At 61.1% G+C, this 18,095-nt stretch overlaps 2 protein-coding genes across 14 annotated transcripts in view; both read left to right on the forward strand.

The window, feature by feature from the left end:
* The window catches only part of ATOSB (atos homolog B), a 73,214-nt gene extending 69,189 nt beyond the window's left edge, over nt 1-4,025 (forward strand). For all 12 annotated transcript variants that reach the window (XM_084628948.1, XM_084628954.1, XM_084628944.1 and 9 more), the window contains 3 exons: nt 591-659; nt 2,401-2,603; nt 3,129-4,025. In XM_084628948.1, the coding sequence (XP_084485074.1) occupies nt 591-659; nt 2,401-2,603; nt 3,129-3,282 (426 nt within the window). In that variant the 3' untranslated portion in view covers nt 3,283-4,025. The remainder of the gene's footprint in view (nt 1-590; nt 660-2,400; nt 2,604-3,128) is intronic.
* Nucleotides 4,026-9,124: 5,099 nt separating this feature from the next.
* Nucleotides 9,125-17,012, forward strand: STOML2 (stomatin like 2). Of its 2 annotated transcripts, none has more exons than XM_084629455.1 (10): nt 9,125-9,252; nt 9,575-9,727; nt 10,970-11,069; nt 11,372-11,430; nt 12,166-12,267; nt 13,197-13,331; nt 14,241-14,385; nt 14,863-14,942; nt 15,744-15,872; nt 16,663-17,012. In XM_084629455.1, the coding sequence occupies exons 1-10, from the start codon at nt 9,208-9,210 to the stop codon at nt 16,792-16,794; spliced, it is 1,080 nt and encodes a 359-aa protein (XP_084485581.1). In that variant the 5' UTR covers nt 9,125-9,207; the 3' UTR covers nt 16,795-17,012. The 2 variants fall into 2 exon arrangements, with proteins under 2 accessions (XP_084485581.1, XP_084485582.1); XM_084629456.1 differs by lacking the exon at nt 9,125-9,252 and adding an exon at nt 9,399-9,481.
* Nucleotides 17,013-18,095: the final 1,083 nt, after the last annotated feature.

The raw sequence follows: 18,095 nt of genomic DNA on the forward strand, positions 1-18,095 counted from the left end.
CCTTGAAATACAGCCAGCTCTCCTGGACTCCTTTCCCCTTCATGTTAGTCCCCCAGGGGATCCTACCCATCTGTTCCCTGAGGGAGTCGAAGTCTGCTTTCCTGAAGTCCAGGGTCCGTATCCTGCTGCTTACCTTTCTTCCCTGTGTCAGGATCCTGAACTCAACCAACTCATGGTCACTGCCTCCCAGGTTCCCATCCACTTTTGCTTCCCCCACTAATTCTTCCTGGTTTGTGAGCAGCAGGTCAAGAAAAGCTCCCCCCCTAGTTGGCTCCTCTAGCACTTGCACCAGGAAATTGTCCCCTACGCTTTCCAAAAACTTCCTGGATGATCTCGCCTTCACCTCTCTGCTGTGTCTCCTGGGCAGGCAGCCCTGGGTGCTGGGTGTGGCCTCGTCTAGCCCCTGCTGGGGCAAGTCCCTGCACCTCGATGTGCTGGGGGAGAGGTTCTCTTCCAGGGGGCAGGTGGGGCCTTGCCGAGAGTCCCCTCTGGTGGCCCTGTCCCAGACTACTCCTGGGCCCTGTGTTGGGGCTGGGCTGTCCCGCGGTGCTGCCAAATGGCTCATGTGCTCTCTCTTGACCTTGTCCCAGGGAGTGATAGACTTGGAAGCCTTGGGAAAGAAGGGTTACAGCGTCCCCAAAGCTGGAACCATCCAAGTGGTGAGTCGGCTCCTGCTCTCTGCAGCACAACGATGGGGAGTGGGGGTCGGTTGCCTTGGCCCGGGCGGTGCTGGGTGATGCCTGGCTGCACGGAATGAGCTGGGCCTGCAGCATCCAGAGAGATGGGTGCAGAACAGCCTCTGGGATCTGGAGCCAGAGGAACCACGGGCATGATCCAGGCATGGGGGCGGTGCAGGAGCTGTGGGGAGCTGGCAGGGAAGGAGAAGGGGAAAGCAGAGATGCAGGGAGGGCAGTTATAAAGAGCTCTGCCGTGAGCAGAGCAGGGAGCGGCACTGAGCGTGCTGGGCAGGTGGTGCTCAGATACCACAGTGATGGGCACCAATATAGGAACTTGAGTCGAGGCTTCAGAGATGGGGAAACACAGAAGGGCTAGGGTTAGGGTCCAGGGCCTTGCCATGTCAGAGCGGGGATCGGAACCCAGGAGTCCTGGCTCCTCGTGCCCTGCTCAGACCACTAGGAGACACCACTCCCTTACAGGCCTGGAGAGCTCAAGTGGCTGGAGGATGCTTCTCGGAAGCTCTTAGTGCAGCCAGGGCTGAGCAGGAGCAGGGGCAGGGGAAGGTGTTGCTGGAGGCCAGAGGGGTCATGAGGGTGAAGGCTGATGTCTCACCCATTGGTAGGGTAGGGGCTAGAGGGGGAGCTGGGGATTGAGGCCAGGGAAGGAGTGAGGAGTTGCTGAGAAGGACGGCAGTACCTGCAACATGGATTTGGGGGGATTAGGGACCCCACTGTTGAGCCTCACCACACGCATCGTTGGTACCCGGACATCCGCCCTGGCCGGGTGGGTGCTGGGAGAGCTCCTCTGGCAACAAGTCTCTCCCCCTTCCCCTGTATCACGGATCCACGGGCCCGGTGCTCTCGCATGGCTCTGGAACAGTCCCTGGGAGGAGCCCTTCAGTGTGTCAGCCCCTTAGGGTCACACTCTCACGGGGGTCAGCCCCTTAGCCTTGCGGCCTCCTGGGACCAACCCTCAGATCCTTCAGATCCCTTACTTAATGCCATGAGCTCCGGGCTGTGAGTCCACCAGAGGGAGACTTGCACCCCCAAAGGGAGCAATGCCCCCCCCCCCGATGTCCTGTCTCTGCAGCGACTCCCCGCCAGCAGGGCAGCAGCAGGAGAGGTATTAGCTGTCTGGGACACAGAGTAGAAAGTCCTTAGTTAACACAGAGAACAGAAAGTTACAGCACAGTCCAGCTGGGTCAGTCCCAGAGCCCTCTGACCTCTCCTTAATCCCAGCCCAGAGCTTATCTTCCTGCCTCCTGCAGCCCACACTTATCAACCCCACCTGGTCCCCTCCTTAGCCCTTTGTTCTCCAGCTGGTCAGACCCCCACTGGCTTCCTGCCAAGGGTCTGCTATTCATGCCAAATGTCTGGGCAGCTGGAGTGGCCATTGTCTTCTGGGACTCTCCATGGGGGTGGGGCCCAGGTCTCACACAGCCAGGCGTCAATCACACCTGGATCTCTGCAAAGAGTGAACAACCTCCTCCCCACCCACCTAGTTACCCAGACAGCACATAGGGGAAACTGAGGCACCCACCGTATTCATACAAAATAGTATGAAAAATTCCCACTTGGTCACACCCTGTGCTTGTCCTACAGCCCCTTGGCCCCTGCTCTTTGTGGGGCCTGGACACCACCTGGAAGCCCCTCTTCACCCAGCCTTGCCCCCTGTGGCTCAGATCCCTTTCCCCCCACTGACTTGCTCTCTCCCCATTTCCAGACCTTATTTAACCCTAACAAAACTGTGGTAAAGATGTTCCTGGTGACGTACGACTTCCAGGACATGCCGGCCAGCCACCTGACCTTTCTGCGCCACCGCATCTTCCTGGTGCCCGTGGGGGAGGAGGGGCCCGGCGAGGCACCCAGCGACCCGGCCTGCGCCGGCCCGCCCAGGAGGGTCCTTTGCTACCTGATGCACCTGAGGTAGGGGCTGAGGTGGCGAGGGAGGGACGGCCATGGGTCCCATCACCCGGGGAGCTGGCCCCTCTTCTGGACAGCAGCTCCTTCCCCACCCCCTCCTCCCTTTCCCTCGCAGCCTCCTGTTCCCCTCGGCTTGGGTTCTGAGCCCAGGGGTGGCCGTTCCCCTTGCGGCAGCCTGACTTCCTTACCGCTGGGAACAACGGGAGACGGCGGCCGTCTTGACTGCCACCTGCAAGGCTGCCAGGCCATGGCAGTGACCTTGCCCAGGGCAGCTCTTGGCTCCGGGAAGTGTGTGGCAGTGGGAAGCGTTGGCCGTTCTGAAGGAGGACAGAAGGCCACGGGGAAGCTGCCAGCCATGAGAAGAGGGTTGCAGTGCCGAGCTCCCCTCCTGCAGCCAGAGCCTCCTGGGAACCCCACAGCTCTGGTCCTGCTGCTGGCTCCTCCTTCCTGCCGTGGCCCCAAAGGAGCGACTGCTCCTCCCTGCTGCAGCTCCTAGCCTCTGCCTCAGGGGGTCTCATTTGCCCTCAGGTTTCACAGCTCCAAATCGGGGAAGATCTACCTTCACAACGACATCCGGCTGCTCTTCTCCCGCAAGTCGATTGAGGTCGACTCGGGGATCCCCTACGAACTGAAATCCTTCACGGAGATGCCAAGGAACCCCTGCTACTCACCCCGGGCCTGAGCTCGGGGAGTTCCATGCCCCCCTCTCCACCCTCACCCCAGCACTTCGTAGACAAGTAAAGGGCAAGAGAGCGGAGCCATCTCCTCCCCCAGAGGTATTGGCCCCCACCAAGCTGCAGGTTGGTGAGGCACACACGCACATACCCCTTGACAGCAGCTTTGCGCCTGTACCAGAGAGTGAGCATGGTGACGGGATCATAGAGATGGCGGCATGGTGTGTCCGGGAGCTGGCATGCTGGCTCCTGTGCCCCTAGTGGGTCAGAGACGCTCCTAGGCCTCTGGTTGCCACAGCTCCAAGCCATGCCCTACAAGGGAGGCTCGGGGGCAGGAGGGCTGTCGGTCTGTGGGGCGCGGATCAGGCGGAGCTGAGCTGGCTCCCAGACTGTGAGGAAGGATGGAGCAGATGGCAGCTCTTGGAGGGGGAGGTGCTGTATTTATTAGTATTTATTGTTGGTGAGGAGCCAGGATGGAGGGTTCACGGTGTGGCTCATAACCAAGCCTTGATCACAAGTGCAGTGAGTCCGAAGGGCTCTGCTCTTGATGCCCTGTGCATGTTGCACGAACAACTGCACAGCCCAGCACGACAGCAGAGGCTGAGCAAGAGACGCTCAGCACTGGAAGAGCAGGGGAGACTGAGTCAGGACTGAGGGGTATCAACAAAACTGGTTGGTGGGACTGGGGCTGCGGGTTGGGATTGAGGGGCACTGGCAGGGTGGGAGGGAGAGCCCAGGGCTGCAGGTTGGGATTGAGGGGCACCGGCAGGGTGGGAGGGAGAGCCCAGGGCTGCAGGTTGGGATTGAGGGGCACTGGCAGGGTGGGAGGGAGAGCCCAGGGCTGCAGGTTGGGATTGAGGGGCACCGGCAGGGTGGGAGGGAGAGCCCAGGGCTGCAGGTTGGGATTGAGGGGCACCGGCAGGGTGGGAGGGAGAGCCCAGGGCTGCAGGTTGGGATTGAGGGGCACCGGCAGGGTGGGAGGGAGAGCCCAGGGCTGCAGGTTGGGATTGAGGGGCACTGGCAGGGCTGGCCGTGCAGGGCCGGTGGGCTGAGACTGAGGGGTGTTGGCAGAGCTGTCGGAGGAAGGGGCTCTTCTCTTGCTCTCACTAGTCCTAGTGCTCTCTGCAGAAGCCCCAGCTCCACCTGAGGGAACTGGAGGGCTGGCAAGAGCCCCCGTGCATGGCCCAGAGGAAAGGCCTCGTGTGTGACCTGCTGGGCCCTGTCTCCCCAGGGACTGGGCCCTTGTTCAGTCAGTTGGGGGAGCCTCTGTTCCTGCTCCCCTACCCCTGTGGGCAAGTCCAGCCCTTGGGGTGTCCCTGGATAGCAGGGCAGTAGTTGCTGGCTGCAGGGGTGGGCTGAGCAGGTGGCCAGGGGTGCTGTAGGGGGGTGGGGGGGGTCTGTACTGGGGCCACCCCTGCTATTCAACATCCATGTGAGCTGGGCTGAGCTGTATCTGTTGTCATGGGTATTGCTCCAGGAGACTTCTCAAAGGAAGCCCAAGCCCCTGTGAGAAGGGGGCGGGGGCTCTCTCCTCTCCCCGCCCTCCCAGAGCAGGGGCACCCAGCGTTTCTGAGTGTCTGCTCCGGTGGTCTGGAGCCCGGGCCCTCACTAAGCAGGCTGCGTTGGGGCAGGGGGAGGGGCGGGGTTCTGGGGTAATGCTGGTGCATAGATCCCCCTGCCCAGCCGGAGCTGGTGGTAGGTGTGGCTGTTTCTGAGGATGCAGGAAAGCCAAAAGCTCCAGCTGCAGCAGACAGCTCCGGGGCCCAGCCTGGCCCCCAGGCACTGGGCATGGGCTGAGTGAGGCCAAGTGGGGCCTTGTAAGTGAGAAGGGGAAGCCAGAGGGTGCATGTGGTCACTCCCTGGCAGCATGTCTGGTATGCGGGGTTACAGGAGGGGGATCCTAGGGGCTGGGCTAACCCCATACTCCCTGGCTGACAGCAGAGACAGTGCTGGCCTCCCAAGGCCCCACGTGGCTGTAAATACCCCATCTCCCGCCATGGGAGATGGTCCTTCCCCTCTGTCAGTCCCTGCCTGGGCTCACCGTAGGCTCCTCTCTCCTGCCTGTGCCTGTGGAGGGTTGAGTGAGCTCTGCCTGAGTCACTGCAACCAGCTGAGCCCTCCAGACCCAGAGGCCGAGCCCTCCCCGGGGGAATTCTGGCAGGTCCCTCAGCTGTGAGTCACCTGAGCTCCCCTGGCTTTGACGGAGCCGCGGCTTGCCTTGCTGCACCTTGCTTGGGGCTCAGGGCCGGTGACGGGAAGTGGCTGCTCAGCGTTTTCACTGCACTGTGGGATTGGATGGCAGGAAACAGGGAGGGGGCAATGGCTCTAGCCCTGTGACCTAGCAAACTTGGGGAGAAAAGAATGCAAATGGGGGGAGGGCCAAGCACAGGGCTTGATGTTTGGGGCAGTCACAGGAATGGGATTTAGGGTTGCTTGGAGCAATATCTCCCCAGCCTGGAAGAACCCTGCAGAGAATGTGATGGAGCCTGTCCTGGCCCCAGATGTGAGGGAATCAGGGGTGGGAGGGGAAGTGGCCAGAGAAATGGGGAGGCCTTGGCACTCTCTCTAGCCCAGGAGTTGGGCTTGCAAGAGTCTGGCCTGAGGTGCCTGAGATCGTGGGGGAACAAATATGGCCTGAGACTCAGGGTGGTGGGGAGTTAAACGAGGATCCCTAAGGATGGAGTGGAAAGACCTCCTGCACACGCTTCCCCCCCCAGCAGGAGGAAGCATGGGCTTAGTTGCATGCCAGGCCCCGGGGCGGAGGGGAAAATCCTGCAGAGCACAGCTCCTCCTTCCCTATTGCGCACCAGGGTGGTGGGCGTGAGGACTACAGTTCCCAGCAGGCCATGCACTATCTCCAGCTGAGCTGCTCTTCCCACAGCTGATGTGGAGGGACACTAGTCTAAGTGTAACTTTTAGCAGCAGGCCTTTGTGCAGAGCCTGTGTCGCAGCCGGGGCACTGGGGGTCCAGAGTGATCTCCGCATTTCAAAGGAGGCTGTCGGGCCCCAGAGGGAGGGAGTGACTCCGGCCGAGCTACCTCAGGTTAGAGCTGCTGCTTCGTCCATTTCATGGGGAGGCTCCGTCATCCTCTTCCCCATGGCCCCTGTAGCTGCTGGTCCCTCGGCACTGTTGTTCACAAGATTTTGCATCCTGCTCCAGAAACGAGTTGGGGGAACAAACACTTACAAAAACTTGAAGAAGAAAAAAAAAAAAAAAGAAAAGAAGAAGAAATATAGTACCTGGTACTTCTCCTTTGTAATTTAATAAATGTTTGTTTGGAAACGGAATGCATGGGGTTGTCTTCATTGTGCTAAGAGGAGAGGCTGGATGGCCAGTGATAGGTCACTAGCCTGGGACTTGGAAGACCTGGAATCTGCTCTGCCACAGATGCCCGGTGTGACCCTGGACATGTCCTTTAGTCCTTCAGCCTAACAGCATTTCCTGCCTCACAGGGGGGTTGTGAGCACAAACGCAATGAAGATCATGAAATGCTCAGGTACTATGTAAAGTGGGAGCCTGATAGGTATCATGGCTAGGCGAGCAGAGAGGCTGCTGTGGCTGGGGCCAGAGCTCAGTTGAAGAACGTGAGCTGCCTTAGATCTTGTCCTTTGTGGTTTCAGGCTCCTGCTCAAGCCAGGAGGTAGCTACCTGTGCCCAGGGCTACTGAAACCTTCTACAGTGGACACCGTCAAAAGGACTGTTTCTCTAGCTCCTTTCATCTTGTGTAGGCTTCGAGTGTGGTCTACAGCCATAGCAGTCCCAGTGCTGGGTAGCCACCTCGGGGATGGAACCCTGCAGCTGGTTCAACAGCACCAACCACAGTTCACAATAGGTCAGGTGGAAAGTGAACAAGAATCCCAAACCCCAGTGAAGCTGCAGGGGATGCGGGGAGGCAAGCGCAATGGAGCAAGGGGGGATTCAGCCATGATGCTGGGTTTAACGCCCTGACTAGGGGGCCTTTCAGAGTACCCACGATCTGATCTTAAAGCCCCCACTTCCCTGAACGCTGGTGTCTCCTGTTTGCCTTGTGACATGTTCTCTCCTGACCGCCCAATGCCACCATTAGTGAAACGCCAGACCTGAGCTGGGCTGTGGCGACAGGGCACCAGTGTCTGGCTCAGCACTTTCTATCTTCACCTTCCAAGGTGAAGCAGCCACTAAAGGGTCTGAAGCAGCCCAAGCTGTGCCCGATTGCTGGGAAGTGTGAGGGCTTTGCAGGATGGACGCAGGAGAGTCACCACCTGCCCCAGCAGGGCAGCCTACACAGGAATGGCCTTTTCAGAGGCTGCCCTACCATGAGGGAGGTTGGGACATACCTTAAGCTGGGATAATGGCACCGTAGCACTGTGTGCCCAGATCCCCCGACTGGCACTAGACCTGCTCAGCATATCATCAATGCAGTTACTCCTGCTAGAGGCTGTCACAGGAGCGGAGACTGGCCCCTATGGCACAAGGAGATAGAGGGAGCGCGGCCCTAAAGTGACATTTGGTGCCAAGACCTATCTGATAAAGCCTGCTTGAGAGCTGCTCTCCTATTGAACATGCTTTGTACAGCTCATGTGCCCCTTCTCCCTGTGTTCTTCAACATGCAGAAAAAGCTGGTGTCGAGGGAGGGGTGTATCCCTTCCAGTGCTGTGCCTGGAGTTCTCTGCCAACCTGCGGGCAGGAGAGGGGAATTCTGGGCTCCATCTCCCTGCAGATGGAAGTGGGATTATTAGTGAGTGAGGGTGGAGGTTGTGTAAAGCTACACAGAGGGGCCAAGTCCCTGCTCCAGGCAGTTTCCACTCTACCCTTCATTCTTCATCACCTCAAAGTGTGCTGGCCACTGGCCAGAACAGAGAGAGATAGTCCTTGCCCCAAAGCGCAGGGTAAGGGGCAGTAGGGAGGCACAGGGGGCAAGGCTGAGACCAGAGGCATCCCATAGTACCTGTGCTCAGTGGCTGCACGGTGGGGAGCAGAGCAGCCCAAGGAGGGAGTCATGGGAATGGGGGCAGCCCTGGGAACAGGCTCTAGCCCATGGGTGAGCAAGCTTTCTGGCCCGAGGGCCACATCTGGGAATAGAAATTGTATAGCGAGCCATGAATGCTCACAAAATTGGGGTTGGGGTGTGGCAGGGGGTGAGGGCTCTGGTTGTGGGCTCTGGGGGGGGGCCAGAAATGAGGAGTGCAAAGTTTGGGAGGGGGCTCCAGGCGGGGGCAGGTGAGGGCTCTGGCTGGGGGTGCGGGCTGTGGGGTGGGGCTGAGGATGAGGGGTTTGGAGTGTAGGAGGGTGCTCCAGGCTGGAACCGAGAGGGCGGGAGGGGGATCAGGGCTGGGGCAGGGGGTTTGGGCACGGGAAGAGGCTCAGGGCTGCAGGCTCCAGGCAGCGCTTATCTCACACAGCTCCTGGAAGCAGTGGCCGTGTCCCCGGATCCGGCTCCTAGGCGGAGCCACGGCCAGGCGGCTCTGCGCGCTGCCCTGCCCACAGGCGCTGCCCCTGCAGCGCCCCTTGGCTGAAGCTGCCGGCCCATGGGAGCTGCAGGGGTGGCGCGCTGAGGGGAGCCCCCTGGCTGCCCCTACGCGCAGGAGCCGGAGAGGGGCCACGAGTCCTGCCCCCGCCCACGCAGGCGCCGGGGGACGCCGGAGGAGCCGGAACGCTGGGTGGCGAGCAGCCATCGCGGCCGACCGGAACCGGAAGACTGAGGGTGTCTCACCCGGCTGGGGGGACGCTCTGTCCCGACAACTCGCTGGTGACAGCGCTCCTGGCGGGGCGGGCCGCGCCGCGCCGCGGGGGACGCTCTGGCCCTGCGCCGCCCTGGTCCCGGGCGTGGGGGGAGTGTTTCCGGGGGGAAGGGTTTCGGCAGGGGAACCGCGCCGTCCCCGCGGCCGGAAGTGTTCCCGGCGGAGCGGGAGGGGTCGGACCGGCCGCACACACCCGCTTCCGGCTGGGCGCGATGCTGGGGCGGGCGGCGCGCGGGGCCGGGCGGCTCCTGTTGGAGGTCCGAGGCCGAGGCCGAGGCCGAGGCCGAGGCCTGGGGGGGGGGCGGGACCGGCTGCCCCGGGACGCGCCAGGAGCCCGTCCCTCCCCCCCAGCGCCCCCTGGCCCCGGCGTTTGGGACAGGAAGTGGAGGGAGCGTAGGCAGAGTCACGTGGGCTGGCATCGACCCCCCACCCCCACCCCCGAGGGGCTCGCGCTGCCCGCTGGGGCTCCCCTGGGCTGCGTCCCCGGTGGGTGGGTGGGTGGGTGGGGGGCGGGCCTGGCGGGGGGGGCACTTATTGCCCAGTCATGGCCTGGCTTGACTCTTCCCCTTCTCTCCCCAGAGCTCCCGGCGGCCGGGGCCCAGGGCGTGGCTGGCCGCAGCCCCACAGCGATGCTCCTCCAGTCTGCCCATGAACACCATGGTGCTCTTCGTGCCCCAGCAGGAGGCCTGGGTGGTGGAGCGAATGGGCAGATTTCACCGCATCCTGGAGCCCGTAAGGAGCCTCCTCGCCCCCTGGAGTCTGAGCGCGGGCCCCCCGTGTGCGGTATCAGAGGGAAGAGCCAGAGCAAAAGGGATTGTGCTGCCAGCTCACGTTCCCTTGCATCACTCCTGTGCTGTGTCCTCCTCCTCTTGCTGGCATGTGGGAGCTGGGCTGACTTCCCTACCTGGCGCCCTCAGCCAGCAGTGCCTGCAGAAACCGCGGGTTCCTCTTCTGGGGGAGAGGGAGGAAATTCCTGCCGCTGCTCCCCAGTGCTCCCACCCACCTGATATGATGGGCCCGGGTGGGGAGTGCAAGTAGGTCTCTGAGATGGGGGGGGAGGGTTAGAGCAGAAAGATCATAGCAGCTCCACCAAAGGTACAAAGTGAACCCCCCCTCCCCCCCACACGTTCCTCAGGGTGAGAGGTGATGAAAGCGTCAAACTGAATGTACTTGGTCTATGTTTTTCCTTGCTGAGTGCACCTGCCCTTCTGGGGTCTCCTGGTCCTCCTGCCCTGCCTGGATAGTGGGAGTGTGGGAGCTCCATGTGGGGTGCGTTCTTGGCCAGAGAGAGATTTCCCTTGCAGAGCGTGCTCGACTGTTTGTAGTCCCTGTAAAAAGAACAGGAGGACTTGTGGCACCTTAGAGACTAACCAATTTATTTGAGCATAAGCTTTTGTGAGCTACAGCTCACTTCATCGGATGCATGCACCTCATGTATTGTTTCATGGTCTCTGTGTATATAATGTCTTCTGCAGTTTCCACAGTATGCATCCGATGAAGTGAGCTGTAGCTCACGAAAGCTTATGCTCAAATAAATTGGTTAGTCTCTAAGATTCCACAAGTCCTCCTTTTCTTTTTGCGAATACAGACTGACACGGCTGCTACTCTGAAACCTGTAGTCCCTGTGCCATTCCAAGCTCTCTTTCTGTGGTAATCTCACCAGTCACCAGCTGGTGGCGCTGCAGGCACAAAGAATGATGCTGTTGGGAGGATTGGGAAAACAGGCATCTAAGCTGGGAGGTGGAAGCAGCTGGGAAGCTGAAGGCCCTGAGTGTGTAGAGCGAGTCCATTGCACCCCCCTGGGGCTACCACTGCACCAGTGTGCACTCAGGTTGCCCGCGCAGTAGTCTCCAGCCTTGCTGTCCAGTCGGTGGGAGCTGATCCAGCATCCTGCTGTGCTCCCCAACTTAGTGCCCTCTGCTCTGGGGCCAGGATGCTGGGCTTTCCTTGCAGCTTTCCCTGCTCTCCTCCCAGGGTTTGAATTTCCTCATTCCACTGCTGGATCGGATCCGCTACGTACAGAGCCTCAAGGAAATCGTCATCAATGTCCCGGAGCAGTCGGCCGTCACGCTGGGTGAGGAGGAGCTCGTCTGCCCTGCTTCCCCCTTCCCAGCCCCCTGTCTGCACCTCAGGGGGCGGGGCAGCAGCTGGGGGTGGGAGCCTTGTGGGCTCCTTGGCGAGTACATGCAGATCTGTCCCTTGGGACCTGGACTTGGCCTAATTTGTAGCACTTTGGAAATGGAAAGTAGCTTATCCCTGTGAACCCCTGCCTGGCCATCTCTCTTTACTGGGGCAGGCTGCAAATGCCACTTCCTTCCTGCAGGATCCAGGAGGATGTTGCCCTGTTGACAGGAATGTTCTCCTTTTCCCTCGCAGATAATGTCACCCTGCAGATAGATGGTGTCCTGTACCTACGGATCATGGACCCCTATAAGGTACTAGCGGGGCTCAGTGTGGCCGTGGAGATGCGAGGCGGCCACCTCCCACTGTGTAGGCATCTGCTAATGCTCCCTGCCCTACACAGCTGGCAGCTGCTCATGCAGAAAAACTGGGGGTGGTGGGATATCTGTAATCACTGGAAGGACCAAGGCGTGGAGCAGTCCTGGAGGGAGAGGCTGGGAGGTCACCTCCTCATTGTCCCAGCCTGACCTCTGCTCCTGAGCATGGAGGAGCTTGGCCCTGCAGCTCCCAGCTGCCTTGGTGTAGAGGGAAGAAGCTGAACATGCTGCTCTCCTCCCTCATCATCCTCTCATTCCATGGGATCTTGGCCTGGCCTCCAGGAGCTCCCTGGATGAGACTTCTTGCCCCAGAGCAGTGGGGGTCGTTTAGATCTCTGTGTCCCAGCCCCGCCGGAAACACCAGCCACTCTCACTGTCACGGACTTGATGCTGATACTCCAGTCTAGGCCCTGCCTCTGAAGGATCCTGGTGCAGACACTGGCTCTGGGGGCTGGACTCTGTCTGGCCTCGAAGGTGAGTGTCTCTGTTGTTGCACTAGGTCCAGCAGAAAGGCCCTGCCCCAGGGGAGCGACTGTCTGAACTGGCCACTCTGGGGAGAGCTCCACCCCACTGACCAGTGAGGGAGGGGGCTGGCAGCAGCCTAAGTGGCTGCTGGGCTGGCAGGATTCTTGGGTGCTGAGTCTGATCATGGTCTCTGCTCCCCCTTTCCAGGCCAGTTATGGGGTGGAGGACCCTGAGTACGCGGTGACCCAGCTGGCCCAGACCACCATGAGGTCCGAGCTGGGCAAAATCTCCCTGGACAAAGTCTTCCGGGTAAGTTATGGGCTGGGGCTGGATTGTGCTGCTCAGCTCCTGAGCCTTACAGGATCTACTCTTGGATGGTGTCTTCAGTGCACTGCTGTGAGCGCCCGCTGCGGGGCTGTGACTGTTGGGTCTGGGGGGCAGTGTTTGTTCTCAGAGGTATTTTGCCAGCTGAGGGGTGTGGGGGCAGGGAATCCAGCGCTTGAGGAGTCGAGAAGGAGCTGGCAGCAGCATCCCTCTGGGTGCCAGGGGCACTGGAAGTGACGGGGTCTCCCCAGCCAGACGTTTCCTCTTCAAATAGCCAAACTCCCTCAGCTCAGGGCACTTCCTGGGCCTCTCCCAGCGAGGCACCAAACCCCAGGAAGGGTCCCAGCCTCACGTGTCCCTGTTTAACTGGAGTGACTCTTGCTGCCATGAGTGCCGGACGCAGGGTCGGGAGTGGCCCCCCCTGGATCTCACACCAAGGAGGTCGGTAGCTCGCGCCACTCTCACTGCGGTGAGAACCCCTGCGTGATGGATGCTCTGTGCCAGGACCCAGCTGGCTTGGCCTCCTGCGTGTTGAGAGCAGCTCCTGTTGGTGGCAATGCTGTGGCTGGCTGTGTCCTGCCTCACAGAGCGGGAGATGTGGGCTGAGGGGAGACATGTCCCTGTGAATGGCTGTCCCTTGTGAGCCGGGCTGAGGTTGTCTGGCTGCTGCTCCTGTTCTCAGGGTTGCTGTTGTGGCCTGGGTGCCTGCATTACTGCAGTCCTTGCGCTGATGACAAGGGTGGGGGCAGTCGGTTCTGCTCTATGGCCACAGGGCCATGGTTCTGGCAAGTGGGTCCTCCAGGGCTGGATTTGGCCCCTCCCCTCCGAAGGGGCAGGGCCTTGCTGTTTCTCTGCCCCCTTGTTCTGAGCTGAGCCCATCTCACTGCGCTCCTGGGTTCTTGTGCCTTCTCCAGGAGCGGGAGTCCCTCAATGCCTGCATCGTGGATGCCATCAACCAGGCCTCGGACTGCTGGGGCATCCGGTGCCTGCGCTACGAGATCAAGGACATCCACGTGCCTCCCCGGGTGAAGGAATCCATGCAGATGCAGGTCAGCCGATAGCCTGGCCACCCCCTGCACTCTCCATGTGCAGGGAGGGCTGGGTGGGTGCCGATCTCTGGTTTTAGTCCCAGTCCCTGTGGGCTCCCCTCCTCCAGAGCTGGGTTGGCTGCACGGGCCGTGAACTCTGCCTGAGTAGGCCAGTACCTGGGGTGAGCACAGGGCAGGGACCCGCAGCTCAGAAGTCCCATCCCCCCCACTCTCCAACAGACCGAGCAGGGCCCCGTCCCCAGGGATCTTGGGCAAGAAGAGGAGAAGTGCAGGTGTCTGCGGCTGAGGACACTGAGCGTGGTCACTCTGCACCCAGAGCGGCCGGGCCACATGGTACCACGGTGCTCCTTTGGCTGCTGCCTTCAGGACCTGCCAGCGCCCCTTTCACGCAAAGGGCTGGCGCCAGGCTGAGAGTGTCTCCAGATGCTCAGGCTCTAAGAGGGCAGCAGAGAGGGCTGAGGGCCTCCCACTGAGAGTGCCTGGTTTGCAGTCCCAGGGTGTGGATGCAGAGATTCGGCAGGAGCTCCTGCTGGCTGGGCTGGGGCGTAAGAGGGGAGCTGGATAGGCAGGTCCAGAGCGAGCCACGTAGGGCTGGTGGTCTCCCAGAGAAGGAGGAAGTCAGTGCTTTCTTGTGGAGCTGGTGTAAGCTGCTTCCTGTGGGTGGGAGCTTCAGCTCTTCTCAGGGACGGCCCCATGGCGCGGGCAGTGCTCTCACGCAGCCTGGAGGAGGCCCAGCGTTTCCTGGGGCTTGCTTGGTGCCCAGCAGGGATGTCTTAACCCCTTATGAGCAGCACGCCCCTGCCTGGAGCAGATGAAGGGTGCCCCCTGCTCTTGCCCCTCCCTTTGTCCCCTAGAGGAGGGACGATCTGTGGGGTGGCTGCAGCATCCCCCATGGTGCTTCGGTTCCAGGTGGAGGCCGAGAGACGAAAACGTGCCACAGTGCTGGAGTCAGAGGGGACCAGGGAATCTGACATCAACGTGGCAGAGGGGCGGAAGCAGGCCCAGATCCTGGCCTCCGAGGCTGAGAGGGCCGAACAGATCAACAAAGCTGCTGGTAATGAACTGGAGCACGGTGGGGCGCTGGGGTGGGGCTGGGTCCGGGGCTGTCCGTGCTGCCAAGAGCTGGTCCCTCCCTGGGGGCATCAGGCCACTCACTCGAGTGACAGCAGTAGGCGATCCTCCTGCCAGCCCTGCAGAACTAGGCCCCGCGCTGAGCGGGAGCTGTGGGGTATTTAACTGCCCTCCGGGCTGGGAGACCCTGGTGTGACTGTGGGTGTGGTGCGGACTAGCACTGTGGGGCTGCAGTCTGAGATGCTGTGGGCTAGCTGGCAGGGAGGCACACTGGGAGGGAGGCTTCCTGCTACCTTCAGCCTCCAGGCTTGTGGCAGAGCATGAAGCTCTCCTGGTACAGAGCAGCCTCAGCCACGTGGCAGCGATCCCTGGAGCGTCGCAGGAGCTTGCCCGCTTCCCTTTCCCTGCTGCTTCTCTCCGCTCCGTCCCCTGACTCCTGCTTTCCTACGTTTCTGCCCAGGGGAGGCCAATGCCATGCTGGCCAAGGCCAAGGCCAAGGCAGAAGCTATTCGGCTCCTGGCTGATGCTTTGACGCAGCAGGTGAGTGCCCGTTGCTAGGGAGGCCGAGGCTCTGCCTGTGTCCAGGTGCCAGGCCCTTGCTCTCCGTTGGTGTCGAGGCTGGGTGTTGGGGGACTCTCCTCCGCAGGGGACACGTAAAGGAGAGCAGCAGCCTTTCCTCCTGACCCCGCAGCCGAGCGGGCGAGAGGCTTTCCCAGCATGCATTGGGCTGAGTGCGTTACCCACGAGTGAGCCATGCCGCTCGCCCCAAGCCTCTGCCTGTGGAGCCCCCACTCCGGAGCCTCTGTCACTGCCACGGTCACAGACCAGTGGCCATGGGGAGGACAGTGCGTGGGGTCTGCAGGGGAGACCCGCTGCCGGAGGGGTCACCACAGGGCTTGGTGGCAGTGCCTGGAGGCTGCAATGCCATCGCCCTGCCCCACAGAGGACTGCAGCTTCCTGCTCCCCTTCAGCACACTGGGGACCCTCCTGCTCCCTTTCCCCTCCCTGAGGAGATCCCACCTCCCAAGCCCTCCCCTCCCAGGAGACCTTCCGGCTCCTGCTGCTCTGTGCCCCTGCCCAGCCGTGGGGGAGAGGGGGTGCCTCGGCAGGGAGCGGGGGAGTTGGTTACAGCCCGTTGGGATCCCCCTGGGGATTAGCTGGCTTCCCATTTTCAGATTCATCCCCAGAACTTCCTAACCCTAATCCAGAGCCCCACCGCTTCCCAGACGTGGCCACTGACCCTCCCCTTGCTCCATGGGGTGCAAGGGTCCAGCATCCGGCTGGGGGCAGCAGCTCCCATTGTGCTGTGTGCACAGTGTGACCCCCTCCATCCCTCTCCAGAACGGCAACGCAGCTGCCTCCCTGGCTGTGGCGGAGCAGTACGTGAGCGCCTTCTCCCAGCTGGCCAAGGACTCCAACACCATCCTGCTGCCCTCCAACACCGGGGACGTCACCAGCATGGTCACGCAGGTCAGCACAGGGCAGTGCTGCCTAACAGCCTGCTGGGCCCATGGGTCGCAGCAGAGAACTCAGCGGCTATAGAGCCAAAGGGGGGAAGGAGGGAAATTGCCCCGGGGGCAGGGCTGGGAATTTGTCCTTGTGAATTTACTAAGGCTCTGACATGAAGGCTCCTGGGTGGGGAATTCGCCATGGGACCTGACAGAGCTGTGGTCCCTGCCAAGGCAGCTTGTGGCCAGGCACAGGAGAAGGGAACCCAGCTGCCTGCTCTGGGGCTGGCCAGCCCAGAGACGCTGCCTTCCATGGAGACCAGGGCAAGGCAAGGTCCGAGCTCCCCACTGGGTTCCACGCTGTCCCCTTGGGGTGGGAGTTACTGTCGCCCTTGTCCATCCCTGGGCCAGGCCAAGGGGGGGCGGTCAGATCACCTTGGCACAGGGAGCCCTGGGGCCCTGGGTGTGGGGGGGTGTCAGCCCTCCAGAGCTGCCTTTCCTAGTGTTGAGAAGTAGCCCAGCAAACCTTGGGGAGGGAGCAGGGGCTGGTGGTGACTCCCGACATGGGCCGTTCTCACGTGGTCTGCCCTGTGACACCCCCTGTGCTGTCCCTGCCTTGGCCCCTGCCGTGGCCGAGCTCTGAGCAGGGTAGCCCCTACTGAGCCCTGTTCTGTCAAAGGCCTTGGAGCAAGGGCCCCCGGCTGCAGGTGTCTTCTGGCCCGCCTGCACTCTGCCGTGCCAGAGTCCTCCATTGCAGAGTCTTGCTGTGTCCACAGCAACCGCTGTGTCTCCCTTCCTTCCCCTTTCCCCAGGCCCTGGGCATCTACAGCGCCCTGACCAAACCGCAAGCTGCAAAGAGCTCGGAAGCGACCCCACCAGCCCTCGAGGTCCCCGAGCACCCCACCACAGAGCTGCCTGAGGCGGATCAGGTGAATTCCAGCTAGCGGAGGAGCCTGGAAGACATGGATCACTATGAACAAACTGCTGCGGCAGCACCCGTCATGGAGCGTGGCACCCCTGCTCCTGCCACGGTGGGAGCCCTGCAGGGCGCCTGCTGGGGCAGTCACGCCCTGCTACCCTCCCAGATCAGACTCTCTCCGCTCTCTCTTGGTTCTTCTTTGTATTTGGATTTAATCATGTAATAAAGGAAATAGCACCGGAACCGCAGCGCGTGTCCTTGGCCCTGTGTGCCGGAGGGGGTAGCAGCTCCTCTGTGCCTGGGAGGGTCGGTGACATAGGACTGGGCAGATGGGATGAGACCCGGGGCCCAGTCTCCTGTCTCCACCAGTGCCTGGCACCAGCTGCTGCTGTGGAAGGTGGCGAGAGCCCCTCTGAGGGGCAGTTCTGGGGCAACCTGTCTTCAGGGGAGTCTCCTCCCAGTAGTTAGGATGGTTTGAAGCCAGAAACAGATTTTTATATCCCACCTCCAATTAACACATTTAATACTTTCCCAGCTCTGGCTATGGGCACTCACAGAACTGTCCCAGCCCTCTTTGAATCTTAAGTTCTGAGTGACATCATGCAGCAATGAGTTCCGCAGGTTAATTACACGCTGGGTAGGAAAGGTGTCCTTTCCTGGTTTCAGTTTGTTGCTGCAGTGGCCTGGCTAGGCTAGGCGAGGCTGTGAGGAAAGGCAGGGGCAAACCAAGACAAAAGGGACAATTTCCAATTGTTAGAACTTTATAAGGGAAACCCAAAAATGGTAGGTTTCAGAGTAACAGCCGTGTTAGTCTGTATTCGCAAAAAGAAAAGGAGGACTTGTGGCACCTTAGAGACTAACCAATTTATTTGAGCATGAGCTTTCGTGAGCTACAGCTCACTTCATCGGATGCATACCGTGGAAACTGCAGCAGACTTTGGTAGTAGAAGCTTAGCTGCAGGGCATCAAGCCAAACACATGGTCTCCCTGGCAAGCTTGAATGGCCGCAGCGTTGCCTTTCCCTGCTGCAGGGGGTAGACGGAGTTCTGCGCAGGGGCCTGCATGTGTGGCTGGCGTGAGTCTGAGGCCCTGCGTGGCCACGACTCCCCGGCGGCTCTCCGAAGCGTTGCCCTTTCACCCAGCAGCAGTCGTGTAATGTGCCATGGCAGGCGGGTGTCTGCCCTCAGTAGCAGGGTGGCACAGAGGCCCTTCCCCTCACTGGGGCGGCCCACGGGAGTCGGCGAGGAGGAGGAAGGGCGGCAGGCTGGGGGCTCGTTCCTTAGATGCGGAAGATGCTCCAAAGCAGGCTGTCTGTGGAGGGGGGCA

Source organism: Lepidochelys olivacea (genome assembly GCF_965140295.1).
Source record: "Lepidochelys olivacea isolate rLepOli2 genome assembly, chromosome: 5".
Classification (NCBI taxonomy): Eukaryota; Metazoa; Chordata; order Testudines; family Cheloniidae; genus Lepidochelys; species Lepidochelys olivacea.

What these genes read in the sequence shown, in the direction of transcription:
- STOML2 (XM_084629455.1), top strand. Translation starts at nt 9,208, where the DNA reads ATGCTGGGGCGGGCGGCGCGCGGGGCCGGGCGGCTCCTGTTGGAG. An exon ending in AGGAATCCATGCAGATGCAG is followed by an intron (nt 13,332 to 14,240) that starts GTCAGCCGATAG and finishes CTTCGGTTCCAG; the next exon opens with GTGGAGGCCGAGAGACGAAA. An exon ending in CTGATGCTTTGACGCAGCAG is followed by an intron (nt 14,943 to 15,743) that starts GTGAGTGCCCGT and finishes ATCCCTCTCCAG; the next exon opens with AACGGCAACGCAGCTGCCTC.